Source organism: Medicago truncatula, chromosome 5 (genome assembly GCF_003473485.1).
Source record: "Medicago truncatula cultivar Jemalong A17 chromosome 5, MtrunA17r5.0-ANR, whole genome shotgun sequence".
Taxonomy (NCBI): Eukaryota; Viridiplantae; Streptophyta; class Magnoliopsida; order Fabales; family Fabaceae; genus Medicago; species Medicago truncatula.
In genome coordinates this window covers 833,425-849,920 of record NC_053046.1, presented here as the reverse complement: position 1 = coordinate 849,920, position 16,496 = coordinate 833,425, and the positions used below count along the sequence as shown (strand labels likewise).

Below are 16,496 nucleotides of genomic sequence, written 5' to 3'. Positions count from 1 at the left end.
GCACCGTGCAAAAACAACCATGACAAGAGCCATTTGCATCTCTAAAGAGCCCTCCAAAAACAGCAATAGCATTAGAAACGGCACCATTTGTATTCACTTTCATCCAATTCGATATTGAGGGATACCCGATATCCTCTCAAATTACATGAGCTTTAGGTGAGTGAATATCCACCCTAAAAGTATGAATAATACTTTTGATTGTACTAACACATGTAAATTATATACGATATTTTATTTAAAATTTTGATTAAAATTATAAATATAAATATTGTGAATTTCAAAATGTAATAAACCGAACAAACCATGTTTATTTTTCTAATGACAATAATAATTTAACAAATATAATATAAATTATTATATTTTTTAATAACACCAACGATATAACATTAATACATGAAAATAGTTTAAGGGTATAATTAAAATAATAAAAAAAAGTCAGCCATAAATCTCATATCCTTTATATATATATATATATATATATATATATATATATAGTATAGAAGAAAATATTGTTTCTACTGTAGTGGGACGGTCCTATAAGATGATATTATTTAAGGATAAAATAGCTTAAACGAAGAGTAAAATAAGTAAGAAAAAAGTCAGTCAAAATTCATTTATTCTCTTTATATATAGCAGGGTTAAATATGTTTTAAGGTCCTATAAATATACAAACTTTTCATTTTAGTCATTCTAAAAATTTTCTTCGACTTTTAGTCCTCAAAAGTTTTCCATTTTCACTTTTGGTCTCTTCTTTCAAGTAAACTCATATATAGATTTCTCTCTAAAATTAATTTTTTTACTAAACATGACTTAAATATGAAGATTTATATTTTTTGCAGTTAAAAATTCATATTTAACTCATATTTTATAAAGAAAAATTAATTTTTTTTGGAGAGATTTTTACAATACTGCCAATAAAAGCGGAAAGACGAGTACACGTCAAGTCTTGACGCTGATATATTATTTTTTTCCGTCACATTGACGCTAATATATTGTTATTTAATTTTTTTGGGCTTAGTTTCTTTCTTTTTTAAAACAACCGGTCACATGTTTTATTAAATCAGCCAATTATTTTAATATATAGTAAGTGAAGGGTAAAATTGACCAAAGTTCAACCTACAAAATGGTGCATTCTCTTTATATGTCGGTATAGGTTGATTTAGGTTGGAATTTGGTCAATTTTACCAATATATTACTTCTAGTGATATATCTATACCGATATATAAAGAGAATACAGATATATCTAGCGAAATACGGTACTGGAAAGGAAAAAGTTAGTCTAAAAGAGCTGAAATTGATCATTTTCTTTATATTACTATTAGCGAAGGACGGGCACGCTTTCCGCTCTTTTTATTACGCTAAGTTTGAAAATTATGATCGGTGTTTTTTTATGAAATTTTGATTTTGATTAAAACTAAAAATATAAAGGTTTGTTGTTTTCAAGTTATAACAAACCATGATTATCTATTTCAATGACACCAACAATATAACAAAAAAATATAATCTAATTTTTTTTTTTAATGACACCAACAACAATATTTACTATAAAAAAATTGTTTCAGGGTATAACTGAGATAATGAAAAAGTAAGTATAAATATACTCATCTAGTTTGTTACACTTTCTAAATGATAAAGGGAAAAAAATCATATCGTGTTTGTTATATTTTTTTAATATTTAAATTTATTCTTCACTATTTAAAAAGTGTAAAAACTAGATGAGTATATTTATACTTACTTTCCTTTATCCCAATTATACCCTTAAACAACTTTTTCTATAATAAAGATTGTTGTTGGTGTCAGTAAAAAAAGAATCTAGATTATATTTTTCTGTTATATTGTTGGGGTCATTGAAATAGATAATCATTATTTGTTTTGTTTGTTATAACTTGAAAGCAAAAAACATTTATATCTTTAGTTTTAATTAAAATCAAAATTTCATAAAAAAACATCATTCATAATTTTCAAACGTTAACGCAATAAAAAGAGCGGAAAGACAGGCACTCGTGCCCGTCTTTTCGCTAGTATGTATAAATATTTTGTACTTAATATTGGAACAAACTATATTTATCTTTTTGAATGACAACAACAATATAACAAATATAATCTAAATTCTTATCTTTTTGAATGACACCAACAATATAACAATCTTCGTGACGAAATTTGTTTAAAAAACCACCCCAACACCATCCATTCTCTTTATATATATAGTAAGATATGGAAACAATGTATACCAAACCAATTCAACCGAACTCGTGAACTCCAAAAATCAGCTTATTTCATTCATAGTATTTTTACCATAAAGACTTGATCAATAACCATTTCATGGATCGGTCCTACATCAGCCTGCATGTGAGTCATGTTCATGAACCAATCTTACTTGACTCAAAAGACATTCCTTCTTTGGGGGGTTGGTTCTTAATTAACTTTGATTTCACCCACATAATTTTACCCTCGGATCACGATGCTACAACCTCTATGTCCAACTCTGCGATTACAATGAACAAAATCTTGGCGATCCCTATTGAAATCTTATGTAATTGTACGGAGGGAGATCATAACAATGTCTTGTTTTTGTATGACACCTTTGATTTCGTGGCTACTAACATATTAGATGTGATTCTACCTGACATGGAGCAATGTGCTAGACAAATGGTCCTAAAGTACGGTGAAGGACATGACATTTTAGAGATGAATATGTCGCTTCATGTTGACACATTAGAAACGGTAGAAGAGGAAGAGGAAGAAGATGATAGAAATTTCGATGATAATGGTCAACAAGCCCAACAAATTGCGGGTTTGTTGGAGAAATTAGAAAATAATTATCATTCTTCTCACAAAATAGGACAATGTTCAATTTGTTTGGAGGAGTTTTGCACCGAATTAGAACTTGCTTATACAAAATGCTCACATGTTTTTCATCAAAAATGCATTCGTCCATGGATCCAAAAATGCATCAACCGTTCCTCATCATATTCTTGTCCATTGTGTAGAGGTCAAATAATTTGAACATGGAAGGAATTACTTGGTGATTATTTTTTATTTTAAGAAGTTGTTTAATTGCTTTTCGGCTCTATGTTTATGTTTTTATACAGTTGCTCGCTTTTAATTTTTAAATATGAATCTATGCATGGAATTCAAAATCTGCATTGATTTTTAATTAAATTAACTAGTATTTTTTTTTTTGTTGTATATCTACTTAAACATTTACCCATGTGTCTTTGGATGGAAACCTACTTATATCGGTATTGACTAAACAAATTATATTTAGAATAAGTTGTATTTTCTTATGTGTTTTTCATGTGGTTATTAACATAAAATTTACTTTTTATGCTTATAGTAAATTTTGAAAAAATTGTAGATTTGAGAAATCGTTGATGATAGTGTTATGATTAAGAACTACATGAAAAAGTTTCTAACTAGGTTTTCTCTTCATATTTAAACTTATCTTTTTTTTCTAGAGGTTAGATATCCAATCTTGTCATATATGTTGGTTTTTAAAATGACAAAAAAGAAATTGAATTTGGACTATTTGAACCCAATCTTCCATATTGGTAGAAGTATTTAACATATATGGTGATATTATTAATCCTGGTGAAAAGATGGGCACTGTTACTTTTTTTACTGTGTTAAAATTTGAAAATTATGAATTGTGTTTTTTTTTTATGAAATTTTGATTAAAACTAAAAATATAAATATTTGTTGTTTTCAAGTTATAACAAATTAAATTAAACATGTTTATTTATTTCAATAACACCAACAACATAAAAAAAAATATAACCTAATTTTTTTTCATGACACCAACAACAATCTTTATTATAGAAAAAGTTGTTTAAAGGTATAATTGGGATAATAAAAAAGTAAGTATAAATATACTTATCTAGTTTAGGTTGTCGCACTTTTTAAATGATAAAGGAAACAAAAATCAGACATATATATATTCATATAATGTTTGTTACATTTTTTTAATATTTAAATTTATTCTTATTTATTTGTTAATTGTGTTATTTATTTTGAAAATTGAGGGCATTTTTGAAAAGAGAAAAAATCAACCCAAAAGTGCTGAAAGGAATTATTTTCTTTATAGTATAGATAGCGAAAAGTCTTTCCGATCTTTTTATTGCGCCAACGTTCGAAATTTTGATTTTTTATGAAATTTTGATTTTGATTAAAACTAAAAATATAAATGTTTGTTGCTTTCAAGTTATAACAAACCAAACTAACTATGATATTTCAATGACACCAATAATATAACAAAAAAATATAATCTAAATTCTTTCTTTTAATGACACCAACAACAATTTTTTTTTTTGGTCAAGTAGCTTGGTGGCTAGAACTCACACAATTAAATGTGGAGAAGTGGGGTGTCCGGGCGAATCCCGACCCCTGCATATAATATGAAATATCCCTACCAACAGAGCTAAGCTCACGGGGATCACCAACAACAATCTTTTACAGTTCTCATTGAAAAAGTTAAACTGACATCTTTTATGTGGTTGCGGTCGAATCAGGCTTCATTTATTTACGGCTATCATGATTGGTGGAATAACCCGCTCCTGTGTATGGGCGTCCACTTGTAATTGTTATTTTTCTTCACTAGGTTGTGTTGTGCTATATTTAGCACTTATTTTGTACATAACTTTACGTGATTCCCTATTGCACGCCTTGTGCGGGTAACTCACCGTTGTTAATATATATCATTTTTGTTTGTTCAAAAAAAAAAAAATATAAATATATTTATCTAATTTGTTACACTTTTTAAATGATAAAGCAAAAAAATCAGACACACACACACATATATATATATATATAGGGGGCATATCACATGAGAATGTATATTTTATGTGAGAATAATAAGAATAAATTACAGCCATCAGATTTAAAGTTAAAGCAAGGGCTGAGATTAAAACACAGCTTAATGAGTCATGTGACCATTCTCACTCACACTAACTCCTTTTCATGCTTCTCACTTCTACGTTGCTTCAACTGCATTTTCTCATGTTATTTGTTATATTTTTTAATATTTAAATTTATTTTATATATTTATTACATGTTTTATTTGTATTGAAAATTAATGGTATTTTGGGAAAGTGAAAAAGTCAGTCCAAAAGAGCTGAAATGAGTTATTTTCTTTATATATAATAATATAGATTTAAAATATATTTTTTTGAAATAAAATAAATCTTTAATATTTTAACTTTTTTTGACAAATTTGATATTTAAATAATTAAATTTGGACAAAAGTATATTTGTATTTTTATTATATATTTTAAATTTTAAAAACACGATTTTGTTAGTTGCAGAATTTTTGTTTGAATATCATTAGATCATTTCCTTATAAAAAATTGTAAAGGCTTTTTTTTTTTAGGAAGTAAAGTAAAGTTTTTTTTCCCTTATAAAATATAGTAAAGTTTTATTTTTATTTTTATAAATTAATCGTAAAGTTAATGCTTATTTAAATGGAAACAAGTTTTCTGTTGACCGGTAAATTAAAACAAAGATTTTTTTCTTAACAAGTAAATCAAAACAAGATAAGAATTCAAATGATCTTCTAAAGTATTATTTTATAGATTGATCAAAACTCTAGCTTTATAACCTCAAAAAGTTTTGGTGAACGAGAGTTCAATTCTTAATACGAATAAGTTTTGATCAGATTTTACTTACCTCGATCGAACTCTGGATTACCAAGGCTTCCTTATGCTATAAACTGGAGAGTTAACACAAAAAAAAAACCTCAAAAAGTTTACTAAAATTTTCTAATTTTCGGGAACCATTAAAAAATGGAGGTTAATGAGGTTTGGTTAAATATTTTATCTCTACACGTGAAATTATTTTCATCTTCATGAAAACTTTTATCTCACCATTTTCTTTGGGAATGATTTTCATTTCCAGAATTTTTTATGTACAAAAATAAAATTTAATAAACTTGTAACAAACATATTCATATATATTGATATCTTTTTATTCTCTGGAATATTAAAAGATAACACTTGAAACAAACACATTTTTAATACTTAGCAAAAAACAGTTGATCGAAAGGGACTTTCTCAAATGCCACTAGCATTTCAATTTGCTGTTAAGATGGATCAATTTACTCTTTCTCAAGTACTAGTGGTATCTCAAAAATTATCAATTCACCTACACAGCTAAAAGTGTGCTTTTGACCAATATTAACATTAACATGTTTCTCTAATTTCACAATTAACTATAGCAACAATGTAGCTTTGATCACAATCCCGTTTGGTACCCTCCAAAATGGTGCATTTAAACTCGATTTGAACATGTTAGTCGAACTAGTTGAGCTAGAAATCAATTACATTGTTTAAAGGATACAGTTGAAACGCATCAAACCTACAAAAGGATTGTGCCCTGTATATTAACTATGCAAATATGATAATATAATAATATTTACAATAGTATTCCTGCTTGTAACCAAGCAGTGCAAATTCAAGACATATATTCCCAAAAAATGGAATATTTACAGAAAACATGAACGGTGTGGTGAGCCGTGATCAATATATTTCATAAAGACAACCATATTTTTTTAAACTTGAAATTCAAAGGACTTCCCCGGTCATAAACCGGTGACTGAGAACAGCCTCCGCAGTTGGTCTCTTTCGAAAGTCAGCATTAAGCATTGCCTGGAAATCATGAGAACACACCATGAGCATTTCATATATACAGCTACTGACTTCGAATTTCACATTTGAATTTCATGTAGCAATAAAACGCACTCCATTTTTTATGAACCAAAACATGCAAGCAGAAAATGTATATAATACATTTTCACGGTTTGGCTACAGAAGCTTTTTAAGGCAATAAATTAAAGAAAATGTTTACGTTGGAAATAAGCTGCAGAGCCTTTCTATAAGCTATTTTAGAAGGTCTATGAAAACAAGCTATTTTAGACACTTGTGTGTATCCCGCGAGCATAAATACACACTCAAAGCCATGCACTGATAGTTGCCCATACTAGCAGACATGTGGTATATACCTGAAGCAACTCCCAACCAGCACCATCGCCTAGATCCAAGAATTCGATGGCATTAACTAACTTGTCATCTGCTATACAGTACCTACCAAGCATGAATAAAACGTGAGACAAAAGAAATGACCTAATAATTAAAAATAATATCCGACTTTACAAGGCATTTGCTTCTTCAGAGTTCAAACTTGCTGGACAAAATGCAAATTTTAGTTTGTGAAAAATATACTTCCTTTTTGTATTTTGGAGTAGTTGCAATTGCAACAAGACGATGGAACTTTGAATCCATTCACAACACTATGTAAATTGATTCACTAGGGATGTATTATTTAATATAATGTGAAATATCTGACTTATATATACCATGCATAGGAAATAGGTAGAATAAGATGAAAGTTATGCATCAAAGGAAAATCAGTCTACAAGAAATTTTGCTCTCTTCCAACAGATCCGTCTCCATTTTGTGAGCTAATTTATAAATATAACAGATCTATTATTTAATATAATGTGAAATGTCTTGCTTATTTATACCATTACCATGTATAGGAAATAGGTTGAATAGGAGGAAAGTTAAGTATCAAAAAATAAATAAATCAGTCTTCAAGAAATTGTGCTGTTATCCCACAAGATTCGTCCCCATTTTGTGGGCTACCTTTTAAATATAAAGGCGTTTCTAGATAACAGCCACATTTTTTAGAGACTGGCTATTATGCAAATCAATTTTTTGATACAACTAGTTCTTGAAAAAGTCATCTTAAAGATGAATTTTCCCAATCCAACTTTTTCCATACTCTCTCTCTCCATCTTCCTCTCTTCCTTTTTGCTCTCCTTTAGGTAGATTTAAGGATCAGATCATTATAAGATGAAATATATTTGTATGAATTACGAAATACTCTTTCATCCTAGCTGTAATCAATAAGTATGCCAGGATTTTTATATCAGTTACAGAGCATTGTTGTATTAATTTCTATGTTGTGTTTGGTAGGCATGCTAGAATAAGATAGAACAAAACTGTGAGTTCTGTTCTATGTTGGGTTCAAGTTTAAAGTAAAATAGAACAGCAAAAAAGGTGGCAAACTAGTCCCTGAAATGGAAAGACCTAAAAGAACATAGTAGATCAAGTCCCCCCGCTACATTATGTCGATGTGCTACATGCTAGCTTAGTTTTGCACCAAACTAGTCCCAATTTGTGATCAGGTTTGTTTTATATGGACTTGTCTAGCAGGTTCCATCCTATACTAGTTCCATCCTATACTATTTTCAACTAGTTTACATAACACCTCCCAAGTCTCTAAACTATTTGTTTTTCTTATGTATTACTCAAGCCCATAATAAGTATACCTCAACCAAGGACAACTAGATTATAAAATAACAGATGTCTATTCCATGTAATAGTTAAACCAGAAGAGGAGTGCCAGGAACATACTCTCTAGCACACTCTTTTATTGGTTGAAATTCAAATTGATTCCACTAAATCAAGTAGGCCCCACATAAATTTAGTGGGACCCGTATGAATTTCAACCAATAAAAGTGTGTTTGAGAGTTCAAACCAGAAATATAGACTAAAAAAGATATCTTACTCTCGTGTTGCTTCAAGATCAAGTCGGAAAGTGTTCTCTAAAAGTCTCTGGATTTCATGGTGAATAAAATAAATACTTCAGTCAAGATGCTATCTTATGATAAAGAAAACTTTCACAGAAATAAATCATCAGCTAACAAAGACAAAGTCAATTTGGCAGCACGGCTTACTTGCAAGGAAAGGCCATCCATTACACCAGCTTCACAAAATGGAACAAAAGCCAAGTATGCAAAAAGAAGGCCTGCCTCATATCTGCATTGTAACTCATAAAAGTCAGCGGTGATCTTTAAAAGATTCTGAAACAAACTTCTGTACTGGGCCAAGTTCAGACAACTCACATGTCATCAGCTATTCCAAAAGCTCGTTTCTCTAGATAAGTGAATGCACTAGCTGCTGATGCTCGTGCCCAAAGACCTTCTGTAAGTGGTCCCGAATCTTCTAGTTCCGAGTACCTGGAATAAATTCAAATTTCATAAAGAATATTTTTTTTTCAGAAAAAAAGGAATAAAGAAACAAACTTATAACTATTTCTATGCCATATACATATGAAACTTGTATGTGTGATCAGTGTATTGAAATTAGGTTAAGTCAAGACAAATAGCTTGGCAAGTCATTACCTTACCTGACACTAACAGAAAAGGCCAAGTCCCTAAGTCTTGGAATCAAATAAGGAGCTTCACTTTCAGATATTGTGCTGCCATCATGTTACAAGTAAGCATGTTAATGGTCGAGTGGGAAGGAATTATAATCCAAATGAAAAATCTAGAGCCAAATTAAATGTCGGCTATTCACATACTTGAGAGATACAGAAAATGGTCCAAGACTCTGGTGTAATCTATCATGATCGTGCATGTAAGCCAAACCTCTCAAAGCACCCTGAAGCAGCTTTATAATGAAACGTCGTCTTCTTTTCATTGACTGGCCTCGTTCAAAGCTATTCCATGAAGACAGTTTTGATACCTTCTCACTCGCAACTTTTGCATAGTCTGCTGCGGTAGATTTCCCGTAATCACGAAAAGCAAGCCACTGGATTGAATAAATATCTCCAACATAATTAACAGAGTTGGAGGAAAGAAATATATGTTCTTAAGCAAAAAAGCTTATTTTCAAATTGAGAGGACGAACCTGCTCTCCAGTAGTTGTTTCAAACCCACCTAAAAGTAACATAAGATGCTGACTAATACCTTTAGAACTGCTCTGCAAGAATTACGAAGAAATGAGCAACTAATAACACTATGAACTGATATGGAATGGTTAAAACTATCTTACTTGAAGGAACATGTGGGAATTCAACTCGTTTGCAGCCATCATATCTGCTACAACCCCACCAGCTCGTGTTCCAGGATAAACCTTCATTGTTAAAAGTAATAATAATGTTTCAAATTTCAAGTTCAAGCCTCAATGGAACATAAAACTTTGAGTGAAGTGAATTCAAACATGAAGAGCTAGTTAAAGACATCGGTCGTAATTATGAACTAGTAAAGATCACAGCAGTCGCAACAGATGTGAGGGAAAATGAAGGGAACAGAGATGTGACAATGTATGCTATATATTATAGGGTCTTGCCAACGAGTGTCATAAGGACATTGGTTAAGGAATTCATAAAAGAAAAGTTTGTCTTGGAAATACAAGTTAAACATTGTCAATGTAATAAATACATCATTTTGATTCTTAATCAAATGTCTTAAAGGACATTTGTTGGCATTCTCCTATAAAATAAAATAAATAGTGATTAAATGAATAATATCATGGATGCATTTGATAATAGTAATATATCTCGATTAAGGGAGAAATCTGATTAACATTTTGTAATCATGGACTAAATTAAGCATGTATGTATTGAATAAATAAAATAAAAAAAGTAATACCTTAAAAAGAACAGGAGTTTGTTTAAGTGGACCCTGGGAAACTCTGCCTTCATAAAGCCTGCACTGCGATCAAGCTGTCATCATTCATAGGTATCCAATTTAGTCCCTCACAGTGTTCAAATTAGTCATCGGGTAACTAACTAAGTACCTGATTTTGACGCTGCCTTCTTGAACATCTTGAGTTTTCAATCCACCACCAAGTGAATATTGATCGGTACTGGAAGTAGTGACGTTCATGAAACCATAGTTGCCAATGGGTCGACCCACTTGGAACCAATCGGAGTTTGTGATAAACTTGATGCCATAATTAGCTTTAATCCTCAGCTTGGATTTGTTGGAAGTGAAGAAGATTGAGGAGGGAAGAAGAGGAACAGCAGCAACACCCATGCTTGTGCTGGGTTTTGTTTTGCTTGTAAACGGATAATCACCCACTCCATTATCCACCAAATTTGTATGGGACATAAGTGATTTGATTTGGTGGCAATCAATGTGAATTTTAACCAATCAAATAGAGTGTGTTGTTACTAATTAGCATTCATCAAACAAATTAGGTGAGGTTTACCTTACCCTCTCTTGTTTAGAGGGTAATTTACTCTTTCATGATAACCAATCAAAATGTAATATAGATAGGTAACATTAAATGTCAAATAAATGAGTAAATTTTTTCTAAAAATAAAAGAATTAATCTTAATTTTTTTTTTGAATGAGAGTTAATCTTAATCATAAGGTAACTTTTAATACTTTTTTTTTTTTAAACAACAAATGATTTAATTTAATTTTTTTTTAATATTAAGGTGTTCACTCTTAATTAATTTACACTAGAAGACTTATAACAAATAAAATTTTACATCAAATTTCTTTCATCTGGATGTCCTTAAATTCATCATTTACATCCATACAATTTCTTTCATTCCAGAACCATGAACGTGAGAACAAAAACATCTCATTCTTTCAAATTTATTCTTCTTTATTCTTCCATATTGATCAATTTTTGTTTCTTTTTCATTCTTCTTCCCATTTTGATTGTTCAATTTTGTCGTTCCAAATTGCCGCAATTTCCAATTATCGTGAGAATTGTCGTTGTTTCTAGAACCGCGTCAGGTATCGCGACTTATTTATTTTTTTATTTAAGCAGCCAACCTGATAAAATCGATTAACACGCATAGACCTGTCTCACTGTCCGCAAAAGCCTTTAAGTCCAAATAAAAGAACAAAAGCCTCATCACATAACCATTTCAGCAGCAACCAAAAAATGCTAGCAAACTCCCACAACATCACAACGGCAACACCTGCTAGCAGCCTTCAAAGTACGACGGATGATTTACTCAATTGTTATAATTAACTACATCACAACCAAGAAAAATCAAATCAAAAAGAAAAATCAAGTCATCATACCTGATGTTGTTGTACTAGAAATAACGGCAATTCTCACGATATTTGAAATCATGACGATTCTCGTGAAAATTGAAAAATGCGGCAATTGGAAACGACAAAATTGAACAATCAAAATGGGAGGAATAAATTTTATGAATATAACTGATAAATTTAAGTACATTCAGATGAAAGAAATTTGATGTGAAATTTTAATTGTTCTAAGCGAGTCCTGTAGTGTAAATTAATTAAGATTGAACACTTAAATATAATTAAGGCAATATTACATTATGGGTCCTTTATCTTATTTATTTGTAATATTTTGGTCCTTTGTCTTTATTTTTTCCCGTTTAGGTCCTTTATCTCTCTTAAAAGCACATATACATCTTTTTTTGCATTTTTTTTTATTAAAAAATGCATAATTTTATTTTTAAAAATATATTTTTATTAAAACTGAAAAAAAATCCAAAAATATGATGAAGATGTTCATCATCTTCATCTTCTTCCTTTGAATCTTCATCATCTTCTTTAAATAAATAAAAAATGCTACTAAAATATATCTTCAAATATCGTGAATTAATGTTATATTCACCTCAAATCTTATTTTAAAAACAAAAATCAAAACCTTAATTTCACAAATGTTGCAAGACGGATGGTGGAGGCTTAGTCACTGGCGGAAGGGTTGAGCTTTACGAAAGTTAAGATTGTTCTGAAAACAACAAAATTGATGTGCAAAGCTGCTATCAATTTTGGGATTATTTTTATGTCGGGCTTGAATATTGAGTTAGAAAATAATAATAATAATATACAACGTGACAATTTATATAATTAATTTTTTTTTTGGTAATGCAACTAAATCCCTTTCTCTATAGGGGTTTGATTTTTGTGTTTAAAAGAAGATTTGAGGTGAATATAACATTAATTCATGATATTTGGAGATATATTTGTGTAGAATTTTTTTTGATTCAATGAAGATGATGAAGATTCAAAGGAAGAAGATGAAGATGATGAATATCTTCATCATATTTCTGGATTTGTTTCATTTTTAATAAAAATATATTTTAAAAAATAAAATTATGTATTTTTTTTAATAAAAAAATGAGAAAAAGGATGTATATGTGCTTTTATAAGAGATAAAAGACCTAAACAGAAAAAAATAAAGATAAAAGACCAAAGTGTAACAAATAAATAAGATAAAGGATCTCTAATGTAATCATGTCTATAATTAAATAAAAATTAAAAGTATTAAAAGTTACCTTATGATTATAATTGATTTTTTTTTAAGAAAAAATTTGACTCATTTATGACATTTAATGTTGTCAATGTATATTACATTTTGATTGGTTGATGTCATGAGAGGGTAAAATACCCTCTAAATAAGAGAGGGTAATCTAGAAAAAACCAACAAATTATATACGTTTTGGACATTTCACACTATTAACAAATATAATTAATTTTGTATGAAAAAAAGAAAGATAATATGAATTATTTTACAAAATTGTCCCTAATAAACGGTTTGGAAAAGATAAATTAAAGTATTGAAAGGAAAGAGGGTAATAAATAATTAAGAATATAATAAAAGAAATATTAATACTTCGTTGGTATTTGAGACAAAAAAAAATTCTTCTAAAACGAAATATAATTTGAGATTTAGGGGGTAATAGTTACATGTTTTCAAACAAATTTATTCTCCAACTACTTTTCTTAATACAAGTTATTTTTGTAAACTAGTTATATATTAACAGATGGACGAAGTATACATCCTCGTGAACTTAACTCAGTTAATATGAGCATTGTGTAATATATACAAGGTCCGTAAAATGATATAGTAAAAACCAATAAAAAACAAGCTAAGAAACAGAAGCTAGACATCAAACAGGATTAAGCCATCAATTATGATTGTCAAAAGCGAAGATTGTGTATCTCGCTTTCAACCATCAAAACGGCTTAAGCTTAATCTTATCACATAAGGTTCCCGTGTTTTCCTCCAACTGTTGAAAAATGTGCGTGTTTATTTCTTTTCAAATCATCCAAACACAAGAGAGCCAGATAAAGTGAACACTCGTCCAGATATACATTGAGTAACCTCCTAAGGAAGTAAAATGCCAAATTTGATCTCATATGAAACCTGAACTTACTGTAACAAATTCAAGCCAATCTGAGAGAGAAAGGACCAAACTCTGCAAAAAAAAAAATTCACACCTAACAAACAATTAATCTTATATTTAGATGGTCTTATATTCAAGCACATACACTTTTTATAAATGGTCTTATGATTAATGATGAGTGGAGTATAAATTAAGTTATTGTATTTTTAAGTTTTTTCCTCGGATTTTTTGAAAGTTTCCGATACACAAGAGAGTAAGGATTGAATTATAAACCAGAGAAAATTGTTTTAAGTATTCTCGTATACAAAGTTTTTTGAAAACCTTGTGCATAGTTTACTTGTGAATATCCATTAAAATATCCGACCCATATTCGTAGAAGATTTTATCCACAAGTATGTATTCTTTTTATCATCCCTAGTGATGCATCATTGTTTTATAGGATCAAGAGCATTATGTAATTTTGGATATGTAGTTTTATACTTAGTATCATATAAAAGTTATCAATTTTCTCCAATTTTAGATATTTGTAATTTTCAACTTTGTATGAGATATGTTATCAATTTTATGAAAATTTAAGATATTTGAAAGGGTTTATATGTCAATAAAATTTCATGTTCTATTTATTTAATACAAAAACACAATCCAAATACTTTGCAAAAGCGCAATCTAATGGTGATGTAAGAAAAGCTCTCAAGGACATAAAGCGTTTTCTAAAGATGATATGCAACAACAACGCTTATAAATATAGTGTTATCTAATGATGACATAAGATAACGTCTGTATAAGAAAGTGTTGTCTAATGGTAATACCATCTGATCCAAAATAAAAAATTTGTAAGGTTTGGTTCAGTTTGGATAACACTTTAAAAAGATATGATCCGATCAAACCAAATGTACGTAGTTTTATTTGGTTCAATTTTACAATTGTAATTTTTTATATTAATAGTAATATTACTATTTGACAAAAAAAATTAATATTAGATCAAATATATTTGAAATTAATATTACAAAACGAAAAATGATCGATTATGTTTGAAACATATGGAGTAGAAAAAAATATAGATTAAATTATAATTTATAAGTATTGTTTGAAAAAAAAAAAATAACAAACAATAGATAATGCAATATATTATACTAATAAGAAAATTAAGTTTTAAAATTCACTTATGCAGTTTGGTTTTAAAAATGTGATCTGAAATCTGATCCGAGATATTTTCTAAAGCAACATCCAATAATATTCGGTTTTATGCAAAAATAAAATAAAAATTGAGTTGATTTTTAGTTTATTTTATATCAGTTTTGATTTGAACACTCATAATAATGTATGTATAACTAACTAGTGAAAGAAAGATAAGTGAGAAATAAAATTTATCACATAAAGGAAAAAGAAACATAAAAGGATACATAGGGTATTTTAAAAAAAAATAAAAGAGGGGTGGGGAGTCTTAAAAAAAAAAAAAAAAACAATGGGATAATATGTGATTTCTAAATTTTATTTCAAGCTCTTCTCAATTATTTTTTGTTCTTCAATTGCACTGATGGTGAATGTGATTCATGTAGTATTGACCAGAGGACGTGCACGTCTTCATAGTCGCAATTTTTCACATCTTCGTACAAATCATATAACCCTGTGTCTGCAACAAAAAGGAATTATTGTGTGAAAAAAATGGGCATGAGTAAGAAGATAATAAAAAATGAATTGTGTGGAAGATATATTTTTGTTTTTATGAAATCACATTGAAATAAATGTGAAGGAGGAAAATTTATGTATGTGATTGATTGATTCAAAGTGCTACAAACTAAGGATGTCAACGCAGTAAATTTCCTCCTAGGAAACTCATACATACTGATGCAAATTTGATATCCGTACATGAGGATGCATGCATTTTTGTGAAAAATAACATTCATTAGAAGAAAATAAAACTACATGTTGTAGGGTATGGAAAGTATCATGGAACATACTCTTGATTTGGGTTGAATGCTTCTTCTTCCAAACCTTCTTCAATCGAGAAATGAGTGATTTCAGCCACTTCATTTTCTTGATTACTGGTGAGAAAAAAAAAAGGGTAAGAGAGAAATAAAGAACATCATTAAATATTGAGAAAAGTCATCAAAATATACCTATTTTTTTAACATTATTTCACAACTAATAAACGACATTTTTTTAAAGAAATCAAAATGAGATATATTACTACCAGCGGACTATCTACCTAACACAAAATATGTCAGAGAAGATATAGCCAAAAAATACACACAAGTTCAACAAAGATAAGCACAATTAAGTTAAATCAAATCAGATTTTTAAAACTAGTCATCTAAACAATGAATTTTTACTTTAAAACTAATCCAGAGAACACCACCACAAATACTCTAGTAGTAATAATAAAATGGATTTGGAACAAAACAAACAATTTGCTAGTAGAGAGAAACAAGGTGGTGGTGATTATTGAATCTTAATATATAACAAAAAAAAAAAAAAAAAGAATAATTGAATAATATGAGAGCATGCAATAGTAGCAGTAAGTACGTACGAGACTGAGAAGAAAGAGAGAAATGAAAAATGGACGAATCCACCAAGTCCAACTTGTA

General features: G+C 29.3%; 1 protein-coding gene across 2 annotated transcripts; it reads right to left on the bottom strand.

Annotated features, from left to right (window-relative positions):
- Positions 1 to 6,332: 6,332 nt before the first annotated feature.
- On the bottom strand, positions 6,333 to 10,885 carry LOC11443464 (uncharacterized). Of its 2 annotated transcripts, XM_003610667.4 has the most exons (11): positions 10,578 to 10,882; positions 10,430 to 10,487; positions 9,831 to 9,911; positions 9,687 to 9,758; positions 9,358 to 9,587; positions 9,184 to 9,255; positions 8,900 to 9,013; positions 8,732 to 8,813; positions 8,563 to 8,609; positions 6,992 to 7,073; positions 6,333 to 6,638 (listed from the first exon to the last, which is right to left on the bottom strand). In XM_003610667.4, exons 1-11 carry the CDS (start codon positions 10,814 to 10,816, stop codon positions 6,555 to 6,557), a joined length of 1,161 nt encoding a protein of 386 aa, XP_003610715.1. In that variant the 5' UTR covers positions 10,817 to 10,882; the 3' UTR covers positions 6,333 to 6,554. The 2 variants fall into 2 exon arrangements, 1 of the variants encoding a protein (XP_003610715.1); XR_005646395.1 differs by lacking the exon at positions 8,563 to 8,609 and having other exon boundaries at positions 10,578 to 10,885.
- Between the last annotated feature and the right edge of the window lie 5,611 nt (positions 10,886 to 16,496).